This window comes from Xiphophorus maculatus, chromosome 5 (assembly GCF_002775205.1).
Source record: "Xiphophorus maculatus strain JP 163 A chromosome 5, X_maculatus-5.0-male, whole genome shotgun sequence".
Taxonomy (NCBI): Eukaryota; Metazoa; Chordata; class Actinopteri; order Cyprinodontiformes; family Poeciliidae; genus Xiphophorus; species Xiphophorus maculatus.
The window spans coordinates 7,121,343-7,148,521 of NC_036447.1; the positions used below are offsets into that span (position 1 = coordinate 7,121,343).

Consider the following 27,179-nt stretch of genomic DNA (forward strand, 5'->3'; position numbering starts at 1 on the left):
TTAAGAAAGTTATCTACAGCAGATAGGATATCTGCTTTTAACCTTTTAGCAGAGTCTCACTCCAAAAATTATGATCTATCCCTTTAATAACGTGTGTAGTTTAGGGACCAAGAGAAATCGTGAGTGATATCGATTGCCGACCAAAACACAGACAAATCCACAGCTAAAAATCCCACAGTTAAAAACCTAAATATAACATTATATTAAAATTATATAATAAAATACTTTAACAAAAACAGTACGCCGAAATACAGTAAAAAATAATCCTGTCATATCCTCAGGTCTGAATATTACTGCAGTACCTGAAGGCACCACAAGGATTGGATGACGTAGCCAACGGGTCATTTCGGTCATTTCCTCCTCCTCTCTTCGTCGTGTTCCTTTAAAACCATCTCCGAGAAGGAAGAGGGTTGAATTTTACCTTTTGTAATCCCATTCTGGAACATGCGGCATATTTTATTGCTGGAATTGACTGTCATTGGCAAGAGGAGGCTCCTTTAGGTAGGTTAATACCACGGTTACCGATAGCATACAGACACCGTTCACAACAGTTGTTTATAAACGCATTGCTAGCCGGCAGGGATGTTACTCAGTTTATAAAGCTGTACAAGTATAACAGAGTGAATAAGTTCTACTTTCTCCCTTTAAAGGCTTCAATCCGTTTTGACTGACACCTGATTTGTCTTTATGCAACAGTTGTCACGATATAAGGCGTCTTTATGAGCAGAGCTAATACTAGAATAGCAACACTCTAAGAAAGCCATGCTGCGCTAACACAAACAGAAATTACCGGCAGTACGCATATAGCTTATTTTGGGAGTTAATAACCTGATTTTGTTAGAGATAGAGCATTGAACAGTTAGTATCTCAACTTTAAACTAATAAAACATTTCACTCCGCTAATTGATTTGATTTGACTAATAAGGGAAACGTGTCACAGTCCAGAATGTACTTTGTTCAGTCAGGTATGTCTATACTGTACTTTAAAATGTATTCATAACCCTTTAACTCAATGTTTTGTTATATAACATTTTTACTATTGTACTTATACTTACTAAATATTTAAGATTTACTATCATTTACTATTATAAGATACACGTGTTTCAAATCTTAATAAGTAAAAAGCGTGATGTAAATTTGAAAAGAAATATTCCAGTGGCCATCAGAAATCACCTAAATAGATTAAATCTGTACATGAATATCTGTATAAATCCAGGTCTCAGAGGTTTGTTTGAGAACATTAATGCGTAAATAGCATCTTCAACACCAAGAAGCACAGCAGAAAGTTCAAGGAGAAAGTTGATCAACATATTCTGTATTTATTTATTCTTCATTAAAAAATTTCCCAGATGTTCAAGTTTCTATTTAATTAAAGTTTTATTTTATCTTCAATACATCATTAATATACAGTTGTTTTAAATTGGTTTTATATGTTTATTTTCAGTGGTGTAAGTTTAGTGGGATTAATGAGGGATTATTGTATTCAACTAAAACAGCTTTTGAAAATCTTCCCATTTAAACTGGGATAATTAATCAGAGAAAAAAACCAATAGGATAACTTTTAGTCATGCACCTGGCTTAATAGGAGAGTGGAACAAGGAAGAAATTATACTGTTTGCCACAGGCTATGGAGAAGAGTGTTTTCCAACTCTGGTCCTCAGGCAGACTGACCTGCATGTTTTAGATGTTTGCCTGCTTTAACACACCTGATTGCAGCCTAAAACATGCAATGTAGTGTGCCTTAAGGACCAGGGTTGAGAAACACTTCTGTAGACACAGCTGACATGTCTAACAGTCTCTGGTCAGATTGGTTTACATGTGTGAACATGAAGGTGGTTGTAGTATCATGTTGCAAAGAAGCAGCAGAGGCAGAAAAGCTGATCAGAGTTGTATTGAAACACTGGGCAGACCTGGAAGAAAACCTGTTAGAGGTGAATAAATACCTCAAACAGCAGGACAACAAATACACTGAGAGGTACAGTGGAATGGATCAGATGGCATATTGAAATTTTAGAATAACACAAAGTCCCAAAATCCCAGTCTCTAGATCTACAAAAAAGTTACTTGTATGTTAGTAAACTTGAAATAAGACAAAATTAAGATGTTCACACTACAAGGTAGACCAGAAATACTTAGGATTTTGTGTTTTTGCAGTGAATGTAGGTAAACTACATAAAATCCCAGGGTTTCGCCCAGTGTATTATAAGCTCAGGGTGCGAATACTTCTGTGTAGTATTGCATTTAACACATTTATTACAAGATGTGCTTTGTGAGCTATAGTTTATAGATGAACCATGATGGTGGAAAGGAGACATGACTCAGTGCTCAACAAGATTTCATAAAGTGAACATAACAAAACGTTCTGGCTTTTTTGTCTGTTTTCTGTCTATTTGCATTCAGATTAAACTTCATGAGATGAATACTTTCTTAGTTGAGTCTTGCTTTTCTTTCCTCAACAGGATCCCAGTCCGACTGCAGCCACCATGAGGTGACGATTGTGACATCTTGTGCTTCACCTCACTGGGACACATGGCAAGGTAATAAACTAATAAGTTTTGAGATGTGGCGTTTATATTTTACTTTTTTAATTCGGCTGAAGCTCAGTTTTTGTTGCTTTCCGTTTCTGCAGGATCACGCTGTCCTGCTTGCCAGCCTCCTGGTACTGCAGCGTGTCCTTGCTGTCTCTGAACTGTGCTACCAAGCAGAGGCTTCTCTTCCTGCTGCTGCTGTTCATCACCTCCGTTCTCCTGCTGGCGACCTACCAGAGGCAGCTGTGGGGCCCCCAGCGCCGGCCAGGGGCCCGAGTCAACAAGTGAGTGGAAATTGTGGAATTAAGGAGATGAGGGAACTGAAAAAATGCTGCCTTTGAGTTCTGCTCTTGGTAGAAAATTTTAGCCTTTGAGTGGTTTCAGAAATCTGTATTTGTCTGAAAGCAGTAGCTCTACATGTTCTATGCTATTTAGGCTTTTCTAGTATAAATGTGCAGCTGCAGAGTGAGAGACTTTAAGTTTTGTTAGTTTATCAGACTGTTTGAGTGGCGATAAAAAGCAGAAGCATCTGTTTGTTTCTCATCATTCTACATAAATAGATTACTTCCAGTACCTCAGATGTTTCCCATCTGCTGTTTTCTCACACCTTGTACAGAATGTTCAGAAAAGAAACATTCACATCGACGTTGAGTAACTGGACTTCAGAAGGAGTTGAAATACACTCGGACTGAAACAATTAATTTAATCAATTGTGATGAGTGGATTATTGAAATAACCGTCAACCAATTTAGTAATTATTTAATTAACTGGAGTTTGCAGACTTAAAAAAAGGCAATTTGCTTAAAGAACAAAACCTCAGAGCAGTAATTAAGCCAACGCTACATAAAAAATATATACATTTTGCATTGAAGATTAATAAAAAACCCAGAACTCCTCAAGTAGCATAGTCTTAACTTCACCTGGTTCAAATTCTGTAAAAACAAAATAATCTCCTATTAAGCACTTTTTCCTATCCAATTATTAATCAGTTAATCTAAAAAATAATCAACTGATGCTGGTGATGGTCAGTCAAGCAGAAAAGGCTGAACTTTTCACATAATGTTAGTATTTTTAGCTGCAGATGCATCCTTTGCTACAAATGATCAAGCGTTCATTAAAGGAGTGCTGCTATTGCATTTAAGGCAATGATATTTTCATTTTCTGATTTAGAAAGGAATTCAATTATTAATTTATTTGAATCTTTTAATGTACTTCTAATACTGAATTTAAAAAGTCTAATCGGTGAATAAGAAATCTATTGTTTTTTTTCATTAGATTGTCAAAATAGTCGATTTACTAAAATAATTGTTAGTTAAAATAGATATAATGTCAGCACTGCAAAACACAAAATCTTACCAAATATTTTTGGTCTAGTTTCTTGTGCAAATATCTTAGTATTCTATTCTAAACTTAAAATACGACAACACTAACTTACAAGTAACTTTTTAGCAACATATAGGAGCTTAGTTTAAGTAAATAATTTCCTAATACTGATGAAAAAGTTCTAGTTCCATTGGCAGATTATTTAACTTATAACGAGTCATTTCCCCATGTTATGAGTTAATTTAATTTAAGTTTTGTTATAAGTTAAGAACTTTTTCATCAATATTAAGGAATTATTAACTTAAAATAAGTCTCTATCTTGCTGAAACTTAACTTTTAAGTTAGTTTGTCTCATTTCAAGTGTAATAAAATATTTGCACTAGAAGCTAGACCAAAAATACTTGGCAAAATGTTGTGTTTTTCCAGTGTGTGAATGTCTCATCATGTTTGGCTTTTCCTTCAGGTACCTCTCCCTTGAAGAGTCCATGGAGGCCACTGATATCCTCAACTCTGCTCTGAATTATGGGATTGTGGTGGACTGCGGCAGCAGCGGGTCCAGGGTGTTTGTGTACTACTGGCCCCCACACAACGGGAACCCCCACACCCTGCTGGACATCAGGCAGATGAGGGACAGCGGCAGTAAACCTGTTGTCAAAAAGATTAAACCTGGTGAGCTTCATTACTTCCATACTTTACTTCCTTCCTTATTGTCTCTTGTGTTTGATTGTAAAAGTTTCTGATTTGAATCTGTACCAGATTAGAATAGAGTTGTGCATCAATCCACAACACTGGGATTATCTGTTTTTGTCCGAGTGTTTCAGTGCCAACCGAGGGATTAGATTAATTTATTTTATCCACAGTTGTTGCAGCTACAGGCTGTGTCACACTTTATCTCTATCTGGACATCAAGTTCTGAATAAAGCTGTATAATTTTGTTGTCATCTAAAACTAAACAAAACAAGGTGAAACATCCTGTCTGGTTGCACAGCATCCAAAAGCGTCCACTACAGTTAGAAGAGGACAAAGCTAGCACAGATAAGAAAGAACAATATCTGTCAAATTTAAAGTGCTGCTGCCGTTAATAAGGAAGAGACTCTTCTATTAAAGAAATATACATACAAAGTACACTTCACAAGTTATATTAAAGTAGAAAAGGCAAATTTCCTACTAGATCACAAAATGACCAGGCTAAAGAAACAAGTCGGACTTTGATCTTGAGAACTCCTGAATGCACTAGAGATGCACCGATCCACTTTTTCCACTTCTAATACCGATACATACAGATCTGGTAAAAATTCAGAACCCACTGCACTGAACCCCATTGAAAACCTCCTGGTTTTTCCACCAAATACTGATTTCTGAACTCTTCTTGAGTTAAAACATTAGTTTTATTGTTTCCAAATGAATATCAACTTGTTTTCTTTGCATTATTTGAGGTCTGAAAGTGCTGTATCTTTTTTGTTATTTTGACCATTTCTCCTTTTCTGCAAATAAATACTAAATTTATGTTCATAGAATAAAAGAACAAGCTTAATTTTACTCAAACATAAACCTATAAAAAGTAAAATCAGAGAAAGTGATCATTTTAAGTGGTCTCTTAATTTTTTCCAGTGCTGTGTATCTGAGGTCTCGTATCGGCTGATACCGATTCACAGAAAAACAGTTCTGAACTGACTTAGTGAACTGACTTAGAGCTAGAGGTGCACCAATTTATCGGCCTGCCGGTTTATTGGCGTTTTTGGAGGCCGGTTTACACGTGAAGCTGAACTTATCCACCGATGTTATCTACCTGTGCAAAGGTCTAAATATCAACCTCTGTCCTCTTTTCCTCTGGTGAGGAAGGTTTGACTGACAGGTCGGCCCACCAGATCATGTCTGCATGTTTTCAGCTATCAATTGTCACCCAACTGTTGAAAACTCTGCCACTTGCTTGCTATATTTAGCAGCATTTCAGACAAATGCAATAGGGAGGAGGAAGGTGTATGGATTTCAGACCATAAAATAATCAGTATTGGTTAAAATTGGAATTGGCAGGTCAGGCTTTTTAAAGATCTGTAACCAGCAATCGGCCAGGAAATTGTATAATCAGTGTTTCTCTACTTAACATGTTTCTTTTTTTTTTAAAACACAGACATAAAATGACCTGAATAACAAAGTTTTTGATAACTGCTCTAGAATTTAAATACACCAATATCTTCAAAAGCTTGGTCCAACATGAAAAAAAAGCAACAAAAACACCCACAACTTTTATTGGTTCAGTCAGTGCAATTAGAAGTATAACATCCAGTGTTTACCCCAGTGTATTACAAGCCTTTAAAATTTTCTGTCAACTTTAAACATTTTTTTAACTTAAAAACACGGCGGACCGCTGAATGAACGACTGCCGGGCTTAGCAAGTTTTCTGGGGGAAACCTTGACATACAAAGAGCACACAAAATAATGAACAAAGTTAGAATTTAGATGTTTTTTTGTTGTTGTTGTTGTTTTAAAATGTGTGCTTTTTTCCTCCCTCAGGTATTTCCACTCTGGCAAACACACCATCAAAAGCCAGTGACTACCTGGAGCCTCTCCTCAGCTTTGCTGCTGCTCACGTCCCAAAAAGCAAACATAAAGAGACGCCGCTCTACATCCTCTGCACTGCTGGCATGCGGCTGCTGCCTGACAGGTAGAGAGAGTGATGATTTCTTATCAAACCTGACCTAGATAACTGAATAAATAAGTAAAAATATTTTAAATACAGTTTGTGATATGCAAAAAATTTACTGTGTTTATATAAAGAAAGGGTTCCTAGTTTTTGAGATTGTTCTCAAAACCCAGAATTATTTACTGTTTTGTCCTGCTATATGAATGTATAATTATCACAGTGACAAAATGCAGATTTATTTTTAATCTTAACTAGGTTAGGGCTGCAACTAACTATTATTTTAGTGGGTCAAACAATTAATCGAGTAATCAGATTAAAAAAAAATTCTGCACATTTTTTATCGAAACACTTAAGCATATTTTATGCAATATGAAAAATGCATAAGAAAATGCAAATAAAGAAGTAATTAGATTCCCTTTCTAGATAGGAAAGTAAAAGGCTTACTGCCTAAAATGTAATAAAATATTTCTTTAGTTCACATTTGATCATTTATAGGAATGGATGCATCTGCAACAAAACAATACTTTTATCATTCACATGTGAAATGACTTAGATTTTGTTCTGCTTGACTTAACATCAGTACAGTGTAAGGCTGATCTGTTTGTTTTTTCAATTAATAATTGGTTTGTAAAAGGTGCTTAGCAGAAGATTTTTTTAACAGATTTTGAACCAGATGAAGCTAAAACTGAGGAGTTTTGGGTTTAACACATTTTTCAGTAGGTTTCCAAACATGGATATATTTTGATAATAAAAAAATATAATATATTTTGTTCAGTTTTGGCTTGATTGCTGCTCTGAGTGTGTTGTTCTTTCAGCAAATAGACTCAGTGTACTCCAGTTAACAATTAATCGACTACTAAATTAGTTGACAATTATTTCAACAATTGATTAATCACGATTAAAACAAATAATCGTGTCAGCCAGCACTTAGTTTATAACAAAAATCTGTTTTCTTACTATCTTTATTTGCTAATATTCCATCTCTTGAAACCGACAGTGTTTAATCCAACGCTGTGCCTTTCCATGTGTAGCCAGCAGGCGGCCATCTTGGAGGATCTAGTCATGGACGTTCCTCTGGAGTTTGACTTCCTGTTTTCCCGTTCACACGCTGAGGTCATCTCTGGGAAACAGGAAGGTACGGTGCCATGTTTGTTCACATCTTAGCAGACAGAGAAACAGTTGAAGGTACATGTTGCTCTGTGTAAACTTCTGTGTATTCACTAACTGTGTTTTATTTTTCTCATCATGATGATGACATGTTCCTGTCGCCTTGACGACATTAGGAGTGTACGCCTGGATTGGCATTAATTTTGTCCTTGGTCGTTTTGATCATCCTGATGAGGGTGAGTTGGAGATAGTAATGTAATCAGATGGAGATGATTGATTTTTATAAAAATCTAAAAATCTTCTTTCAATCAGAGGATGCAACAGTTGAGGTGACAACTGGGTCGGAAAACCAGCCGCCAATCAGCAGGCGCCGAACAGTGGGCATCATGGATATGGGCGGAGCCTCGCTTCAGATCGCCTATGAGGTGCCCGGTGCCATCACCTTCAGCTCGCCACAAGAAGTAAGGAAAAGCAGAAGCTGGACCGGTCCAACCCAGACGTTTGGGTCCTGTGTCCTGTGATTCAGTTTGACGCTCCCCGTGTTTTCCAGGAGGAGGCAGGAAAGAGCGTTCTCGCTGAGTTTAACCTCGGCTGCGATGTTGAGCAAACGCAGCATGTTTACAGAGTTTATGTCACCACATTCCTGGGCTTCGGAGGCAACATGGCCAGGCAGCGCTACGAGGACCAGCTGGCCAACAGCACAATTTCCAAAAACAGGTGAGAGACAAAAAGGTGTTTATTTGTTACCACAAAGAAACTTCCTTTGTGCTGTTTGATAAAATTAGTATCAATGTTAAGAGAGCAGGAAATCACTGAGGAGTTGCTTTTACTTCACCTTCCATTAAATGAGCTAGTTTTTAGCCTTGCTTCAAGAAAATTTAGTGTTTCAGCAGTTCTGCTGTTTTCTGGAAGTTGTTCCACATTAGAAGAGCATAAAAACTGAATTCTGCTTCTTCATGTTTGGTTCTATACCCTATAATCTGCTCTATGGGGTGTAGAGCAGGTTACCAAAATACCACTCACGTCTGGGTCTAATCTGCTCTACACCCCATAGAGCAGATTAGACCCAGAAGTGAGTGGTTTTTGGTGCTAAATCATTTAGTGATTTATAAACAAGCAAAAGTTATTTATGCTTCATCTTCCTGGTTTTAGTCAGGACACAGGCAGCAGGGCTCTGGGTCAGCTGCAGCTGGAGGATTGATTTGTTAGGCAGACCTGAGAAGACATTGTTGCAGTAATTAATGCGTTTAAATATAAACGCTCGGATGAGTTTCTCTAGATCTTGCTGAGACATTAGTTCTTTAATCCTGGAAATGTTCTGCAGGATATAGAAGGCTGACTTTGTAACTGTCTTTATGTGGCTCCGAAGGTTCAGATCTGAGTTCATCACTATGCTTAGATTTTCAACTTGATTTTCACTGTAATAAAGAAAGCTGTAATCTTCTTTAGATAATAGCTTCTCTTTTGTTTCTGAAATATTCAGCTTCCAGGTCAGGTAATGCTTCCATGTTCCTGTTCAGGTTTCTGACCACAGAGACGGGCCTGAGTGAGGAGAAGCCCTACCTGGACCCCTGTCTTCCAGTTAGCATGTCTGATACCATCACCCGGGGCAACCACACCGTGTACCTGCGGGGCCGGGGGGACTGGAGTCGGTGTCAGGAGGCTGTACGACCCTTCCTGGGCCTCCACAACGGCACCATGTCTCCACAGGGGATCTACCAGGTACTACTGTTCAATGTATACGGCACATAACATTTGTGTGTTTGGGTTGTGAGACGTTAAAGGGACAGTGTAATGTAAAATCGACTTTTTTTGAGCTTTACATTATGTTAAAAAATTTTTATGCATGTTTGAGAAATCCTTTAATCTCCCATGGGAACCACTGTTTGTAGAAATGCTGAATTTTTCCTCAAGTCTCCAGCTGGGTTTCCGCCTCACAGTCCATTCCTCCATTGCACCTTCTGATCCTGAAGACTAGCGGCAGCAGCAATTAGCAAATCGTCTCTTTGCAGAGACGGTGGCCCGTCTCTAAACTGTCAATTTGCAAAGTAACAATTCTTTTAAGTCATATTATAACAAGTGAAGGTAACAATTACTTGGCTGTGCCATAGATTGGAAATTTGTGCCTGGAAAATACATAATACTGCCCCTTTAATGCAGGATTTTTACTCAAGGTTTGGAAAAGTATAAAGGCTGGTTTAATTATTTTTTTCTGAAATTTTGTGGCAAAATATTTATATATACAGACTGTATTTACAAAAGTACTGTCTGAAGATCGATCTGTCTAAAAGTATTCTCATAAATTTATGGAAAAATTGTGACTTTTTTGTTGCTTTTTGGAAAATATGAAACTTTAAGATGAAAAATATGCATAAAATCTGTTAAAGATCCCTCAGTTTGTGTTTCTTTCCTCTCACTGAGCAGTCTGTTCTGCTCTGTTCCTGGAGCAGAAATACCCGGTGGCTAACTGTTAGCACTTTGCTCTGCAGGCTCCCATCAACTTCAGCAACAGTGAGTTTTACGGTTTCTCTGAGTTCTTCTACTGCATGGAGGACGTGCTGAGGATCGGCGGACAGTATAACAGCGACAAATATGCTCAGGCTGCAAAGGTACTGAAACACAGAAGCTAAATAATCAAGGAGTACATTGGATTATTTGGCTGAATATCTATTTTTATTATTTTTAACAGGAGTACTGCACCACCAAGTGGTCAACCTTGAAACAGCGTCTCGACAATCAGCTTTTCTCCCAGCAGGCAGACATCAGCAGGCTGAAGTAAGCAGCTGACTCAGTCTCATCTGTCAGTGTGTTTTCTGTCACGTTTTCGCTCTGATGCAATTAATCTTTGTTACACTGGGAAAACAAAACACTGAAACCTTAAAAAACAGTTCAGAACTGTCAAGAATTGGGTTTTGGACCAACACCATCCCGTGTTGGTCCATACCCAACATGGGATGAATGCTAATGCTAATTAGCATGGCCACCAGTGACGTTAGGCTGCGCAGCTGCAGCAAACTGGCAATCTTAAGCTTTTGTGGGGCAGGATGTGGGCAGCGCCTACATGAGCGTGATCGTTGGTGAGAGCTGGGTTACAGTGCGGCTCAGTAAACATTTTTTAGATTAGCATTGCACTTTGGTATAAAGTTTAGCAACAAGTCCAAACTCTTCCTAACCGTTGAACATCAACATCCTGGGCTCCAGGTTTGAACCAAGATTATTATGATTAAATAAAACTAACCAAATAACAAAAACTAAAATTTAGAAAACATTTTTGTTAACTGAAATAACTAAAAATGGCAATTAATGGGAAGAAACTATAACTGTAACTATATTGTGCGTTTCTAAAGCTAACTAAAACATACTGAAATTAAAGGTAGAATTGAGTATAATATTCTTTGTTTTTGTGTTTATTAATGTTTTTAACACTCTTTTGAACTGATGTGAAATAGATTTTTTTTTTTCACACACAATCAGTTTAACTCAGCTGTTGACAAATTCCGGCACTCGATGCTCCTCCTGGTGGCGCTTACGCTAGCCGGCAAACAGTTGGAAGAAAGAAACACCGGTCAGTTGGTTGTTCAACAATAATTAAAAATATTTTTTGAAAATAGTATCTTCTGTTGAGTATTCAAAACCCAGTCTTTGTAAACATAATCACAATACTTTTGACCTTACTGAATTTTGCACCCACAAATTAACCAGAGTATGTAAAAACTAAAACTACTGCTGTTACTAACAACTAAAACTAAAACTAAACAATATGTAACTAATAAAAAGTGAAAAATACACTCCAAAAACTAAATAAAACAAACTGTATTAGACAGATAAAAAGTCAAAACAAAATAAAATTAAACTATAATGTAAAACCTAACGATGTTAAAACCCAGGTTTGACTTTACAGTTGTGGTTCTGCTCTCCTCCTCTTCCTCAGGTATCAGTGCTTCAAGTCAGCCTGGATGTATGAAGTCCTGCACTCCGGTTTCCGTTTCCCCTCCGACTACGCCAGCCTGAAAACGGCGCAGCTCGTTTACGACAAGGAGGTGCAGTGGACTCTGGGGGCCATCTTGTTCAAGACGCGCTTCCTGCCTCTCAGGTAGCTAAGTGGGAGCTGCTGCCTTCGTTACAGCGGATGCAGGCCGTCTCTTCACATCTGTCTGTTTGTTCGATACCGCTGAACCCCTTTCCGATCCAATACTGAATAAAATTGAAGCTGGTATTGACGATAACGATCCGATACCGATACTTTGTGCAAAAACGCTTAAATTTTCTGTCAAATAAAAAAAAAGAAGCTGTAGTTCAAATAGGGCTGTTTTAGGCGATTATTTTAGTTATTGAGTATTCTTTTGATTAATCGAGTAATCAAATAAAACATTTTAAAAAGTAAAATATTGGGAAATTCTACCATAACAGCAGTATTAATATCGGATATCAACATCAGCCCAATTTTTATATTTGCGCATCTTTTTTACTTTGTTTTTTTTACTTTTCTGTTGCATAGAGAATTAACCTATAACAACGACGACTCACTTTTTAAGTTAACCTGGACAAAAATGATGCAAAAACTATGAAATTATATTAAATTTAATAATGAAGCAGCAGACTCACTAAGACACCTATAAAAAATGTCTATAAACCAGTTTTTAGTTTATGGATGTTTATTGATCCCCAAAAAATGATAAAAACTTTGACATTATCATCAATCCATTAAATCCCCACCGAACAAACTGTAATATTGGACGTTATGCTGTTAGCACTTAGCAACAACCCAGAGGTGGAAGTGAGAGCGCTGCGCAACATAATCAAACACCAGGCTGGAACATGTTGCGTTAAATAATAAAACATAATTCAATGAAGCTTCAAGGCAGATAATTTTAATAATGGAGGTACTAGAATCATTTGAGGAATCGTTAGTCCTAAATTCAAAAACAACATAGTGCATCACTCTAATGTCCATCCATCCATCCATCCATCCATCTTCTTCCGCTTATCCGAGGTCGGGTCGCGGGGGTAGCAGCTTCAGAAGGGAGGCCCAGACTTCCCTCTCCCCAGCCACTTCTTCTAGCTCCTCCGGGGGAATCCCGAGGCGTTCCCAGGCCAGCTGAGAGACATAGTCCCTCCAGCGTGTCCTGGGTCTTCCCCGGGGCCTCCTCCCGGTGGGAAGTGCCCGGAACGCCTCACCAGGGAGGCGTCCAGGAGGCATCCTGACCAGATGCCGGAGCCACCTCAACTGGCTCCTCTCGATGTGAAGGAGCAGCGGCTCTACTCTGAGTCCCTCCCGGATGACTGAGCTTCTCACCCTATCTCTAAGGGAGAGCCCAGCCACCCTACGGAGAAAACCCATTTCGGCCGCTTGTATCCGCGATCTCGTTCTTTCAGTCATGACCCAAAGCTCATGACCATAGATGAGGGTGGGAACGTAGATCGACTAGTAAATCGAGAGCTTCACTTTTTGGCTCAGCTCTCTCTTCACCACGACGGACCGGTACAACGCCCGCTTGACAGCAGACGCTGCGCCAATCCGCCTGTCGATCTCCCGCTCCCTTCTTCCCTCATTTGTGAACAAGATCCCGAGATACTTAAACTCCTCCACCTGGGGCAGGACATCCCCCTTGACCCGGAGAAGGCACTCTACCCTTTTCCGGCTCAAGACCATGGCCTCGGATTTGGAGGCACTGATCCCCATCCCGGCTGCTTCACACTCTAATGTGTTTATTTTAAACTCAGATAGCAGCCTCATTTGCTACAGCTACGCTATTTTAACAACAGCAGAAAGTCATACAAAATATGTGAAAATGTAGCAAACTAAAATAAAATGTGTAAAGTAATAACATAAAATAAATCCTTGTTTAATTATTAAGAACTGAGCTTGGGCTTTACATCCGTACACATTACACACTTACTAGGCGGAAGAAAAAGTAGTTCCCACATTATCTCAAATGACTGAAGTATTGAAAGTCTTGACACTTAGATTTGAGAATCGATCAAGGTATGGATATTTCAGTATGGATATGTCTGTGCAGGGATCTGCAGCAGGAGTCGCTGCGGCAGGGCCACCCCGGCTGGCTGCGGCCCTCTTTCGTCTACAACCACCACCTGTTCTCGCTCTGCCTCCTGGTGGTGGTTCTGGCCATCCTGCTCTACATCCTGCGCCTGCGGAGGATCCACCAACGGGAGCTGCGGCAGGTGGAGGTGCTGGATCTCCTCTGGGTCGAAGAGGGAGAGGCGCTGCTGCCCTGAGAGAGACTCGGCGCGCCGCAGCGCTCTGAACTCAGTGTGAGTGTCGAGGAAAATGTGACGGGACTGTCTTTGCCCAAAACCCAATGAGCCAAGAGACCAAACTCACCTGGATATTCAGATTTTTGATTGTGCAGCTGTGCAGATGTTGTCCAGGTTCACTTTTTCTCCTGCATGAACAGAATCACCTGAACGGCTGAATCAGAGTCACATTTTAGAGATTTTTCCTCTTTCTGATCCTCATATTCATTTCAAAAACAGGACAAGTATTTATAAACTGGGTTTTGGTACAATCTCAGTATTAATGACTCCTTAACAAGATAGACATTTCTGGTCAGAAGTTTACATCCTCTCGTCTGCATTTTAGTCTTTAATTAATTTAAGAAATTAAGTGAACATGTTTGATTTAGTTGTTTTCCTCTTATTCAAACAGGCTTAAACATAAACACACCTTCCCACTGGTTAAATGTTCTTTAGCGATAAACAACATGTTTCTATATTCATCACAGGCTTCTGGTGTAATTATGGCTGCACATTTGGTCACTCTTCTTGGTAAGATTTTGTGTTTTTGCAGTTTCTAGTCAAATATCTTAATACACTTGAAATTAAACAAAACTAACTTACAAGTAACTTTTCACCAAGATGTAGGAGCTGAAAACTAAGAATTTAGGTAAGTAAAGTCCTTGTTCTATTGGCAGATTATTTCACTATTACTATTATTTCAAGGCAAAACTGTCTTGTTATAAGTAAAGTAATCTGCCAATAGACTCAGTATCTCTTTCCCAATGTTAAGAAATTATTTACTTAAAACAAGCCTCTGTGTGTTGCTGAATAGTTACTTGTGAGTTAGTTTCGTTTTATTTCAATTGTATTAAGGTATTTGCACTAGAAACTACCCAAAAATACTTTGTGTTTTTGCAGTGTAGAGCTCATTTTATCTTAATTAGTTCACTTTTTAATTATAGTTTGTGGATTTTCTATCTTAACCTGCTTTATCCATTCCTAAATATGTTCTGATTTATGTTTGGTGTCAGTTTTATGTTGGAACAACCAGCTGGACCAGACTTTAACTCATCCGATCCAGACTGACCATGAACTGGTGCTGGCTGAAACGAATTCCGTCCTCCAGGACCAAAACCATCAAAGTTAAATGTCTTTTAATTTAGTTTTATTTCATAAAAAATATAAAAAGATGTCATGGAAGAAAGAAAGTATGTAAGCTTTCGGGTCAAATTTGCATAAATACATTTGGAAGCATCATACTAGTGCATTACACATGGTTGACTAAATAATAAAGAAGCAAAACTTTCTCTAGTTTATTTTAAATCAGCAACTTAATGGTTGAAGTTTGGACACAATTTAATGAGTTTGAACCTTCATAAAAAGAAGTGTGGTCCAATAGAAACCTCTCAATGGCTACTAATGGTGTCCAGTTTTCAAACAAAATGACAATTAATTCAAAGTAGTTGCAATTGTTGTTGAGGTTGTTTATCATTCTATCACCAGTAAACAGCTGAAATAAATCATCTAAAGTCCAAAATGAACGACATTCATGCTTGGTATTGGGTGTATGTAAACTTCTGACCACAGCTCATTCATTCACCAGATTCAGTTCTGACTCTTTTACCATTGTCTTTATAGTTTTAACCACCAGAGTTGGTTAAAATGTCAACGAGGGTCGGTCATGTTGTGTTCAGTCACAAACGGATTTTATTTTTCATTTAGGAAGACAGAGCTATTCTAACTAGTATTACTGTTGTCTTATTTTGACCAAGAAATGTGATCATCATTCCTTCAATGCAACGATTTCAAACAGATTTTCTTCTGAGAGCCAAATGAAGCAGCTGCAGCCGTCAGTCTGCAACCTCCGTTTCATTTTCCTCCATTCCAGCAGAAAAAACGACGAGGCTTTGGAAACGTAAACCAGATTTCCTGGAAAGAAAGAAATCCTGCAGCAACAAAACGACCCCTGATACTTGAATGACCTTTCAAAGCCATCTTCCTCCTCCTCTTCCTCCATTTCATTTAGAATAAAGTCTGACTCCAGAAACAAAATATATTCTTGTTCTATTGGCAGATTTCACTTATAACAATGCAAAACTGTCTTATTAGTGAAATAATCTGCCAATGGAATAATGACTTTGGCCCCAATTTTAAGGAATTATTTACTTAAACTTCTATAACTTGCTGAAAGGTTACTTGTAAGTTAGTTTCGTCTTATTTCAAGTGTACTAAGATATTTGCACTAGAAACTAGACAGAAAAACTTGGTAATATTTTATGTTTTTGCAGTGAACTGGTGCTTTTGGTAGGGAACTTGTCTGTGGCACAACAGGAAGCACTTTCAACATTTTGTTTTGTTTAAATAAGGAAACCAAGCCTAACCCTCAGGAAAGAATGTTTTCTTCTCCAGTCTCCACATTGACTGCATTTTGTGTGTGTTTTGATATAAAGTGAGTGTTTCTTGTCTTGATGGATGATGTAAATATGTAATCAGAAACGCTTCCTGATAAGTTCTGTAATGTGTTGACCACACAGTGGCAGAACGGCGTTTTCCTTCTGCCATCTAGAAATAATCTGGTTGTTTCCTCTCGGAAACGCGGGAATGATTCATCCAGATGATGATCCTGTTGTTCCAGAGTCAGTGTTTGGCTAAAGGACGGCGAGAAACAGAAACTGTTCTGTAATCTGACTCTTTGTTTTGGGAGAGTTGTCTTTTTTTCATGTCCAACACCGTCATGATGGGGATTTTCTGGTTCATCTGCTTCTTTATTCTCAGAAATTTGTGAGAAAAAACTGGAAATTTTCTGAGACTCAAAAGTCAAAAATTAAATAAAAAAAATTCTCTAAAATCTTTGACTTTTCAAACTCAGAAAAGCCCAAAGTTTTTTCTAGAACATTCTTCATTTTCCCTCCTCCCAAAGGACTGGTCTTTATTCTCAACTGCACATTGTGCCGTTTCAGACTGTAAGGAGGAAGCGTTTCTTTTTTAATGTTTTTAATTGAGGTAACATAAATGTGAATTTAAACAGGTCCAATCCAATAAAAAGAGGAGAAACTTGTGTTGTGTTACTGTGTTTGCTGAATTATTCCACAGGATAATTTGGATTTGGTAGAAAAAATCAAATTTTTTAACATTCATTTATGTAAAATGTAAGCAATAAAATGTTTTGAATTCATCATCAAAACATTGATCACAGGTCTTAAATTTAGTCATGACAGAATTATTTAATATAATGTATTCTACGTAGTTTTTTGTTTGTTTGTTTTTTAAAGGATTCTACAGTACTCGGGATTTGTATATTTTCCCCTCAGAAATAAATTCTATTATTTTTCCCACACTTGCTATGAAAAGAAACAATAACATAATTTATTTTTCTCCTCAAGGGCAGAACCAAGACTGTTCCACTATCCAATAGATATTTTTTATGTCCCACATTTAAAAAAAAACCCCAACTAAACAGAGGAACGATTTTTACTATTTGTAATTAAAATATTAGGCGGGTGCAGTACCCCACAACACCTGCAGGAGGTGCTCCTCTGCGCTCTTGAGCGCCAGATGAATATTTTAATCCCGATTCCTGAAATATGAAGCAGTTCTTCTTCATCACTCTCACCTCTCGGTTTCACACATTGAAACTCCTAAAAATAAATTAGCAAGTCAAGAAGAATTTCTTTTTTTCATCCCACATTCAGGTGCTTCTCAAATTATCACTAAAAAGTAATTAGATTCAAACTCTAACACGTAATACAGACTTTAATTAAACACAAAGGAAAAACCCAACTCCAGATTTTTATTTTAAAAATATACTTTAATACAACAGCTGCATATAAATATTAAAATATACATTATACAGGTGTGCAGTACACTCACATAAAACAAGAACAAAAAATATTAGGCTTCTATTTGTACGGCACATTTTTTTTTCCTTTCAACCATTTTCTTAAAGGTTATTTACTGATGAACAAGTTGTACATAAAGGTGGGTTAATGTGTTAGCAGGTCCAATGTGTTACTGGAATATTGTATTACTGGTTACAGACAGACAGAGGTCGCAGGGTGTAATGTCAAACAGGGGGTTGCTGTACAGTATATGACATAGTGGAATGTAAGTTTTATTCTCGGTTTTCCTTCCCTCCCACCGTTCAGTGTGTTTTCAGACGGATACAACAACCAAACAGCTTTGGGATGATTCGCTCTCTGCAGGACACTCGCAGCTAGCCGTCACACGGTCCATCTGGACAGAAACCACTGACTTGGTTCTGGTTAAAGCCACGAGGCGCCTCTGCTGCCTGCACAGTAATCAGCAGGACGAGCGCCTGCGTTTTCAACACTCAGGCCTCAAATTAGCACAAACTCACAAGCAGCTGCTTCTGAGAAAGATGAAAGAAAGGTGTAAGGATGTCTGAAAGACTGAAAAAATAAAGAAGCTATTAGTTAAGCGGAAAAGCATCTGGATACTGCTTTACGACACATTTCTCCTGGTTTTGAATCTTTCTTCATGGCTCTGGGTGTATTAGGGACATTGTCAACAGAAAAAAAAGGTTGTATTTCTAAGCTAAAAATCTCAAATTTTGAGATTGTCCTCAAAAGTTTTATGGAAAAAACAATGAAATTTCACCAAAAGTCAGTTTTGCAACAAAAATCTCTAGAAAAACAAGAGGATTTCTGAGCTCTAAAAGGTGAAAATTTGCTAGAAAAGAACTCAGAAATTTTGAGATTAATCTCAGAAATTTGCAAGACAAAACTTGTAAATGTCTGAGATTCAGAGGTCAAAAGATTATGACTTTTGGAAATTTTCAGTTTCAAAAGTTGAAATTTGTTAGACTTTTGAAAGAAAACAATTTTTGTGCAAATTACCAGTTTTCTGCTTTGCAAATTTTCAACTATTCAAACTCAGACATGTCAAAAATTTTTCCTAGGAAATTTACGGCTACTTTTTGTTTTCTATCTACAATGGGCCTAACACACCGTCATACTTTCTCTCATTAACTTGGATTGTTTCCGGTAGAATTTAAACAGGACCAATCAGAAGAAGAAGTTATGATCAATGATGTTGATTTAATGTTGTATAGTTATATTGGAGGAACTGGATGAAGTCGTTCAGTCCGTGTTGGCCACGCTTCCAAATATTGAATTAATTAATATTAATTAATTATGAACAGTCATCTTGTTCAGCTCAACGCTTCCCTCTATGCAGTGGAGGATGGTTGTTTATACCGCAGGCGCATTACATTAGCCACTGGGTAAAATTTAAAACTTTCACCTGAGTTAATAGTAACAGTAAGAAAATGTTTAAAGTGTCAAAGCTCCGATCTGACTTCAGAAAGACATAGAAACAGATGCCAAGCCTTTCAGGGTAATGACCAGAAACAGAGATGAAACTCAGCAGTCGCCATGAGGAGCCGTGGGTCTAAGCTGACAGCGTTGCGGCCACCATCGCAGCAGGTGGCAGCATCGCTCCTCCACAGCTGTCAGAGCAGAGGCGATGCTGAGGATTAAAAGGTTCCTACTCAAAGGCCGAGCCTGAGCGTGGGGGGGCGGCTCCTTTGAAACCAGAGAAGCCTAAGCGTCTGTGAAAATGAGAGCGCAGGAGCAGAGTGGGGACAGCCACCCGGAGGTCAGTGGCGTCCCACCAGTGTAAACTTACTGATATGTCTATTCAGCCCACTGGCTCTACTGGTGCTAAAAACCCGCCGTGCCATCAGTCCAACCAGAGGTGAGCTAAGGACTTTTTTTAGGTGATTTTCTGTTAAAAGGTTATAAACAAGTAATAGATTTTGTTCGCTTAGGGACCAAAATAGCTAAATTTGTTACATTTTCAGCTGGTGTGGTTCCAAAACCAACTGAAAAACCTGTATCCCTCCTTGCCTGTGGGGGCGCTGCCACAAAAACCACTGGAAGAAAACTTCAAAAGAAGACACCGAGTGCAACTTCCTTCTTCACAAAGTGTAAACAAAAATGGAGTAGAGGTGGTAGGATTTCTGTTTTCTCTTTAGCAAAAGATCATGAAACATTTCTCCCACCAGCACTAAACTCTCTCGTTTGTTTTGGTTGTATTTACCCAGAATGCCCTGTGCTGCTGTTCGCTTCCTGCTTTTGGAACGGTCTCTGGTTCCGCTAAGCATTCACATGTGCTTTCAAAGCGCATCAGAGTTCACTTCAGTCGAACCGAGACTGAGGTTTGTAGGAGCAGAGTTCGCTTTTTTGGTCCGATTGATCGTTCACACCTCCCCAAGGGAACCGAACTTTCTACACAAATGAACTGGAATTTGATTAAAGAGGATTAAACATGGCTGCTGTGAATGCGTAGTAGATCACTGTCTTGGCGTTTTTATTTGTAAATCCAAACTAGAGGATGAAAAATGCCAATCTCAATAATTTCAGAGCAGCAACATTCACATTGGAAGAGAGGAAGAGGAGTATCTACATGAAAAACAGAGGTTGGAGGTGGTGCGACACCAATAATCTTCCTGTGTGAAACACTGAACTCATAAAGCTTCTCCTGTAAAAGTAAGAAATTAGTAGAAAAGTAAGGAATTGTAAAAATATAAAATAGCCTCTTCTAAAACTCCTGCACTATTGTCGTCTGACTAGAAACATTTTACACTGCAAAATCAAAAAATCTTACCAAGTATTTCTGTCTAGTTTCCAGTGCAAATGTCTATTGCACATGAAATAAGACAAAACTAACTTACAAGTAACTTTTCGGAACAACATAGGAGCTTGTTTTAAGTAAATAATTCTTGAATATTGATGAAAAGGTTTTAGTTCCACTGGCAGATTATTTCACTTGAAACAAAAATCTTTTGTTATACGTGAAATAATCTGCAGTAGAACTTTATCAATATTAAAGAACTTAAAACAAGCTCCTATATTGTGCTAAAAGGTTACTTGTAAGTTAGTTTTGTCTTATTTTAAATGTTCTAAGATATTTGCACTACGAACTAGACAGAAATACTTGGTAAGATTTTATTTTTTTCAGTGTACATGTGTTTTGTTCATGTTTCACACAGGAAGATCACTGGTGGTACACCGCCTCCTACTCCATTTCCTGTGTATATAAACACTGGGATCTCGCTAAATAACCATCCAATGGGAACATGATGATGGTTTAAATAGTACAAAAAAAAAAAGTTATTTTCTTGAACCGCCATGATGTTTTTGAGACTGGACAAAAACTCTCATACTAGCCGTTAGCTTTAGCTTTCAGGACATACTAACATGGATTTTTACAAAATGAAGTTATTTCGTTCAGATGCTTATTACTTAGAGAAACACTCAGTGGCAGGCTTGCTTTCTTTTACTTTGTTTGCTGTAATTCCTCAACTCAGGTCATCTATTGGATAATCACACACTGACAGTAACAACAAAACAGGTTTCCTCACCTATGACCTTAGTTCAATTTCTATGCAAATATAAACAAATGTAGGAGTAATTTCAACAGCTCTACACTCTCCATCGCCTCAACATTTTTAGGAGATGTAACTCGGACTCGATTTTCCCATGCATGTGAGAATCTGATTTTTCCAAACTGTTTACATCTCTCTGTCCCTGCCCGACAGTGGCATCCAACAAGGAAGCAGGAACTGTCCAGTTTCTGCAGAGTCACAGTCCATATAAGGTCTGAGCTGCAGCGTGAGCCTGTGGCTCAGATGTGAGCATCAGGAAAGTGTTGTGCTTTTTTTTTTACTTTCTTTCCTTTTCAGTCACACATAAACAGGAACATTTCAGGGAAAGTAGCTGAGGAATGTGAGCGGAGACAAGAGGCCTCGCCAACTGAGGCTCCTCCCCGTTAAAGGGATATTCAAAGTTACAAAACGGCCAGCGAGACAAAAACCCTCCGCATGATGATGACTTCAGATGCACAAAATCTGCTGCCGTGTTTACTGTTGACACTGTAAAACATTTGAAGTTGGTTTAACTTGAAAATGAAAGTCCACCTGCTGCCTTGAAAATGCAATTTAAGTCGAGAAAATTGTTTTTGTTTTAACTCTGAAATTAAGGTTCCTGAAGTTGAATTAACAACAAGAGACAAGTTGTCTAAACATTGTTTTTTAAGATCATTAATCTTGAATTGTGAGTTTTAACGTAATGTTGGTATTTAAACCAAATAATTATTTCACAATATGAAAGGAACTGTCCTCACCTAGTTAAAGAGCCACATTTCTCTATTATTTTACTCACATTATCACTTTAAAATAACAACTTATTTTACTTTAGAATAATTTAAATTCTTGTTTCAAATTGCATGAACAAAATTTCTGATCTGATGATGAATTTTATTAAACATCAGAATGAATTCAGCTCAGAAACATTTAGTGTGAACAGGACATTATCCTCAAGCTTTAAAATAAACATTTGCCTTAATAAAACACAAAAGTCAGATCAATGTAACGCTCTTCCACCTCAGGATACAGAAACAAGCCGCTAAGCATTCTGGGAAATAGTTCCCACTCCTGTCTTTTTCCTATTTCAGTTTTTTAAGTGCTAACCTAAAATCTCTAGTTTATTCAACTCTTGAAGGTTTGACGAAATTAATAAAACGTTAACACAACTTAAGTTTATCTTTCACATACTCACATTTAGGTTCAAAATCTAAAACTGGATGAATGTATTTGACGTAAAGAGTAAAAGATAGTAGACACAACTAAATGCAGATCAAATGTTTTACAGTGTACATCTTGAGTTAAGTTATTATTACTTTGTTTAGTTTTTGGCACATAAATATAAATGCACGCAGCAGATGGATTTTTGTGTTGCAGCTGTGGAGCAATGAAGTCATCAGGAGAAACTGGAACCTGAAACTTAAAACTCCAGGAGGCTGAGCAGCACTTTAAAACTCTGCCATAAATACAGATGTTTTAGTAAATATTAGGGACATAATAAGAAAAAATAAAAACAATAAAATTCCAAGAACTTATAATATTATGAGGATATAATTGTATGAGAACAAGGTTGAATAAAGTTAATGTATTAATAAAGTCATAATGTTACGACGTCATTATTATATTATTTCGGTTTTATTCTCATAATATTATAACTTTTTTATCACTCAACTGCGACTTTATTCTCATGTTAGTTTATTCTCAAAATATTGCTACTTTAGCCTTGTAATTTTATTACAGAAACAACCATCCAGTTACCATGTCAACTTGAATGTCCTGCATATCAAATATAACTTTGAAATTTGACTCTCTGATCATAATATTCCATTCAAGGAAAAAAAAATAACTCGCATGAATAAAAAATAAAAAACAAATCCGTTAGATCTAGATGGTCCTTATTTGCATTTTGGGCCTTTCATACAACGCCGTTTTCTACAGAAACAGTAATGAACTTCACCACCACAGCTTTCTCATGACCAACATCAAGCTCTGCAGGAGGGGAAATGTTTCTGTATGCTTTTCGGTCAGGAGGGGAACGCATTGAGTTGGAACACAGCAGCTTTGGAGCGATGCATATGCGGGGAAAAAGCAGGAAGAAAACGTCTTTCCTAACCTTTCCCAGAGGTGATGTTACTGAGACTGTAGGTTTCATTAAATATTTTTGCTTTACTTGTTTGGCTGGCATGCGATGAGACACCAGACATTCCTTCTCCTTTCCCAGAAGCATTAAGCGTGGCACGGCAGTCGTAGGTGAGTTTTGTAACGCTTACAGAAATCAGGATCAGCTGTAATAACACAGGCCCCTGTGGCTTTAAGCTCCAGGCACTTCAGATAGGCATTATTATGCAAGCAAGCCGCCACCAACAGCGCCTGCTTGCAGGACAAAAACCCAGTCAGCAGTTACTGTCTCATGCTTCCATGCTAGATTTGCATTTCTGTAATTTTTTTTTTTCATCATATAGTAGCACCATACTGAGACAAACCCAAACTGTCTTTTCCTTGGAAGCAGCAGGCACCTTCAAGTCTTTGAATTAATATCTGTTTTTGCAGAAAGGTGCCAAAAAGTTGTTTTTTTTTCTCTTTTCGAGGATTTAAAACCCTCCTCAAAGGTGCTTATTTGCTCTTACCACAGTGCAATTCAAAGGATTATTGACTATCTTTTCTTTTTGTTGTGTGTCCAATAATTTTTAGAGAGCTTGGACAGGTTGGTCTACAGCTTCAGCAAAGACCACAGACAAAGGCAGATTTCAAAAATCCTCAAGAGCAGCACCCACTTAGTGGGCTGCCGCGTCGTCAAGATAACAACAGAATCGAAACATTGACAAAAACAAACAAAAAAATAGACTTATTTGCTGTCTAGATCTACAAGTGTTTTCTCTATTGGTCATTGCAATTCAGGAAGTTGCGCTACATAACCAGGCCAGGGGTTGAGCAGAGGGCGAGGGGAGGCAGTGAGTAGACTTTTTCCCTTTTGTGGGTTTCAATGAAGCCACTGCAGATAAACCGGAGAAGCATCAGGCTCCACAGTGGCAGCTACAGCAAATATACGATGGAGAATTAGCCAGGCTAATAAAATACATAATTATTAGAATAAAGTTACAGACGGTCAAAAATGCTCAAGAATCAATTTTAATAGAAATATGAAATAAGTTCATACTTCTTTCTGCTGCCTTTGTTTTAAATTTATTTTCTTTGTATTTAATTTATTCAGTATATTTTATACTGAATAAACAGTATAAAAGAATACTGTTTATTCTTCGTTCAGTAAAGAGAAACTCAAAATGCGTTTTAGTTGTACGTCTTTGTTCCTCCTATTTGGAAATAAACTAAACATCGCACTACGCGTCCGCTCGGCCACCGTACTTATTTTAAATGATTCTTTGGTGTTTTTTTTATTTAATAAGAAGACACGCAGCTAAGCTAACCTGAAACAGGTAATTTAAGTTACAGAATTTTGTGCACAAACTTATTTTAGTGCAAATATAAACTGATGGAAGTTGTTTTAAATAAATGTTATATTTGATTGTCGTTTCTTCTTATTAGTCACATAATTTAAACAGAATCACAAAACTAGTAAAAAAAAAAAATATATTTCTGAATTAAAAATCGTGTTTGAATTCAAGGTAACCCCAAAAATTTTAATCGAATTGAATCGAATCGATCGCTGGAAACTGAAAGATTTTCATCTCTAGTTGTAATATTATAAGAAAAAAATGGTAAAACAATAAATTTAAAATAATTTGAGAATAAGGTTGTAACACTAGGAATAAAGTAGACATTTTATGAGAACTTCTACGAAAGATAAAATTAAAAAAAAATTATACTTTGGTACAATAAGAAAATACTTAATCTTTTAACAGCAGCGTCAAATTATTATCAGCAGCAGGACATTAAACGATTCTTTAAACAGAAACAGAAGAAACAAACATCTTTAATAACAACTTTATTCTGGTAATATTGCATCTAGGGGTTGGTGATGTTATATTTTATGGAACTATTGTGATAATAATAAAAAAGATGGTAAAATATTATTTATTACTTATTCTTTAGGTAACTGGAAGGGACAGAATTGATGGCGCCACAAATACTGCTCTTTAAAAAATATTCCTATTTCAAATAAATTTCTGATTTTTATTACTAAAATGCACAAGGAGGCTTCAATTAATTATATTTTTGAATTTACTGATATTTGTTTATGCTGTTGTGGAAATAACAAACAGGGGAGAAAATAATAAAAAATAACATGTCAGTTTTTTTTTAGCATCAACTGAAATTTATCGAGACCAACAGTAAATCAAAATTTGTAAACGATACGATAAATGCCTAGCCCTAGTTGCATCTTTATTATTTTAATGTTTTGACTTTATTAAAAAATTACTTATTGTAGAAATATGACAACAGTCAAAGTATTTTGATAGTTTTTTGTGATGGGTTGACGCGGCGGGTCTGTGAGCGGTTGTGATGTTTCAGCATTTGGGTAGTTACAGTCGTCTTTGGTCTGCTTAAATTAAGGTGCCGTTGTCACTTTCGTTTTTAGCTCTGCTTTCGTTTTGATGCAGTGGAGATGAACTGAAAAAAAAGTGATTTTGGGGAGACGAGGGTTTATTAAAGCTCCAGAGGTTTCTTTAACAAACGGACCTCTGTTTCCGGGTCCCTCAAATGATTTCATCGGAGCTCAGAGGAATGAGAAAACACATCCATCCACTTCTGTGTTTTCTGAAACCGGGCTCCTCTCACTTCCTGGTTTCTGAGCTTCCTGTGTTCCCCTCCCTTGCCCTCGGCTCACTCACCCGCCAACAACTATGACTATCTACAAAACAGTGCAATGTCTATTCATAGGCACAATGGGATACAAATACAGCACAGGGAGGGAAACAGAAGCACTATACACTCTCATGCAGTATGTTACACATACACACACACACACACACACACACACACACACACACACACACACACACACACACACACACACACACACACACACACACACACACACACACAGACGGACAGGACACAGTAAAGACATCAGCAGCAGTTCTAGCCTGGTGGTGTTTGCGGTGCAGCCTGCAGCGACAGGGTGCTGCTGTTGAAGGAGAGCAGGGTGGAAACAAACTCCCGTGTTGGTTTCTTCTTTCCCAGCCTCTTCTCCGCTCTGCTCTCACTCCGATGTGAGAGCTGAGGAGGTGCTTGGCCAGGTGGGTGCTGGGATGGGAGGACGTGGAGAAAAAAAACACAGGTGCTGGGTAGTTTAACCCGCCGACTCATCTCCGCCCTGCAGCGACTCCTTACGCTGGTTCTGACCGCTCGCGCTGGCATCCAGAATCCTTTGCACAAAGTCTTTGGTCCGCCCAGCAACTAGGGGACCTGCATGTGCCAGATGACATCAATTAAAGTAAGCAAGAAGGAAAGAAGATGAACAACAGAATTAGGGCTACAGCGATTAATCTGATTAATTGATTATTGAAATAATGGTCAAGTAATTTAGCAATCGATTAATCGTTAGTAAACTCTAAAAAAGGCCATTTGCTAAAAAAAACAACACTCCTAGAACTCTAATTAAGCAAAAATATGTATGTTACATTTAAAAGAAACGGAAAAAAACGGTGGCTGCCAAAACGATTAATCAGATTAATCGTGATGAATCAATTAATGAAGTAATTCTCAGCTAATGTAGTAATCAATTAATCATTAACTGATAAAAGGCTATTTGCTGAAAGAATAATATGCTCAAAGCTGCAAGTAAGCCAAAAAAAATTACATTTTGCATTTAAAAGTAAAAAAAACAAACAAAAAAACTTGAAATAATTAATTGTGATGAATCGATTAACAAAATATTTAATAATTGGTTAATCATTAATAAACTCTACAAAAGGCCATTTACTGGTAGAATTACTGTCAGAACTCAACTTAGGCCAAAAAATTACAATACAAATTCAAAATACAAAAAATACTC

The 27,179-nt window shown here is 37.6% G+C and overlaps 2 protein-coding genes across 7 annotated transcripts in view; one reads left to right on the forward strand and one right to left on the reverse strand.

Annotated features, from left to right (window-relative positions):
- Window positions 1–344: 344 nt before the first annotated feature.
- Window positions 345–15,957, forward strand: LOC102224913 (ectonucleoside triphosphate diphosphohydrolase 7-like). Its single transcript, XM_023334628.1, has 14 exons — window positions 345–501; window positions 2,460–2,537; window positions 2,630–2,812; window positions 4,315–4,520; window positions 6,366–6,516; window positions 7,527–7,630; window positions 7,779–7,838; window positions 7,915–8,063; window positions 8,153–8,319; window positions 9,123–9,324; window positions 10,092–10,211; window positions 10,292–10,377; window positions 11,534–11,695; window positions 13,623–15,957. The coding sequence occupies exons 2-14, from the start codon at window positions 2,530–2,532 to the stop codon at window positions 13,837–13,839; spliced, it is 1,815 nt and encodes a 604-aa protein (XP_023190396.1). The 5' UTR covers window positions 345–501; window positions 2,460–2,529; the 3' UTR covers window positions 13,840–15,957.
- A 6,929-nt stretch (window positions 15,958–22,886) lies between these two features.
- The window catches only part of LOC111608665 (CREB3 regulatory factor-like), a 37,174-nt gene continuing 32,881 nt past the window's right edge, over window positions 22,887–27,179 (reverse strand). For all 6 annotated transcript variants that reach the window (XM_023334248.1, XM_023334250.1, XM_023334245.1 and 3 more), the window contains one exon: window positions 22,887–26,590. In XM_023334248.1, coding sequence (XP_023190016.1) covers window positions 26,475–26,590 — 116 coding nt within the window. In that variant the 3' untranslated portion in view covers window positions 22,887–26,474. The remainder of the gene's footprint in view (window positions 26,591–27,179) is intronic.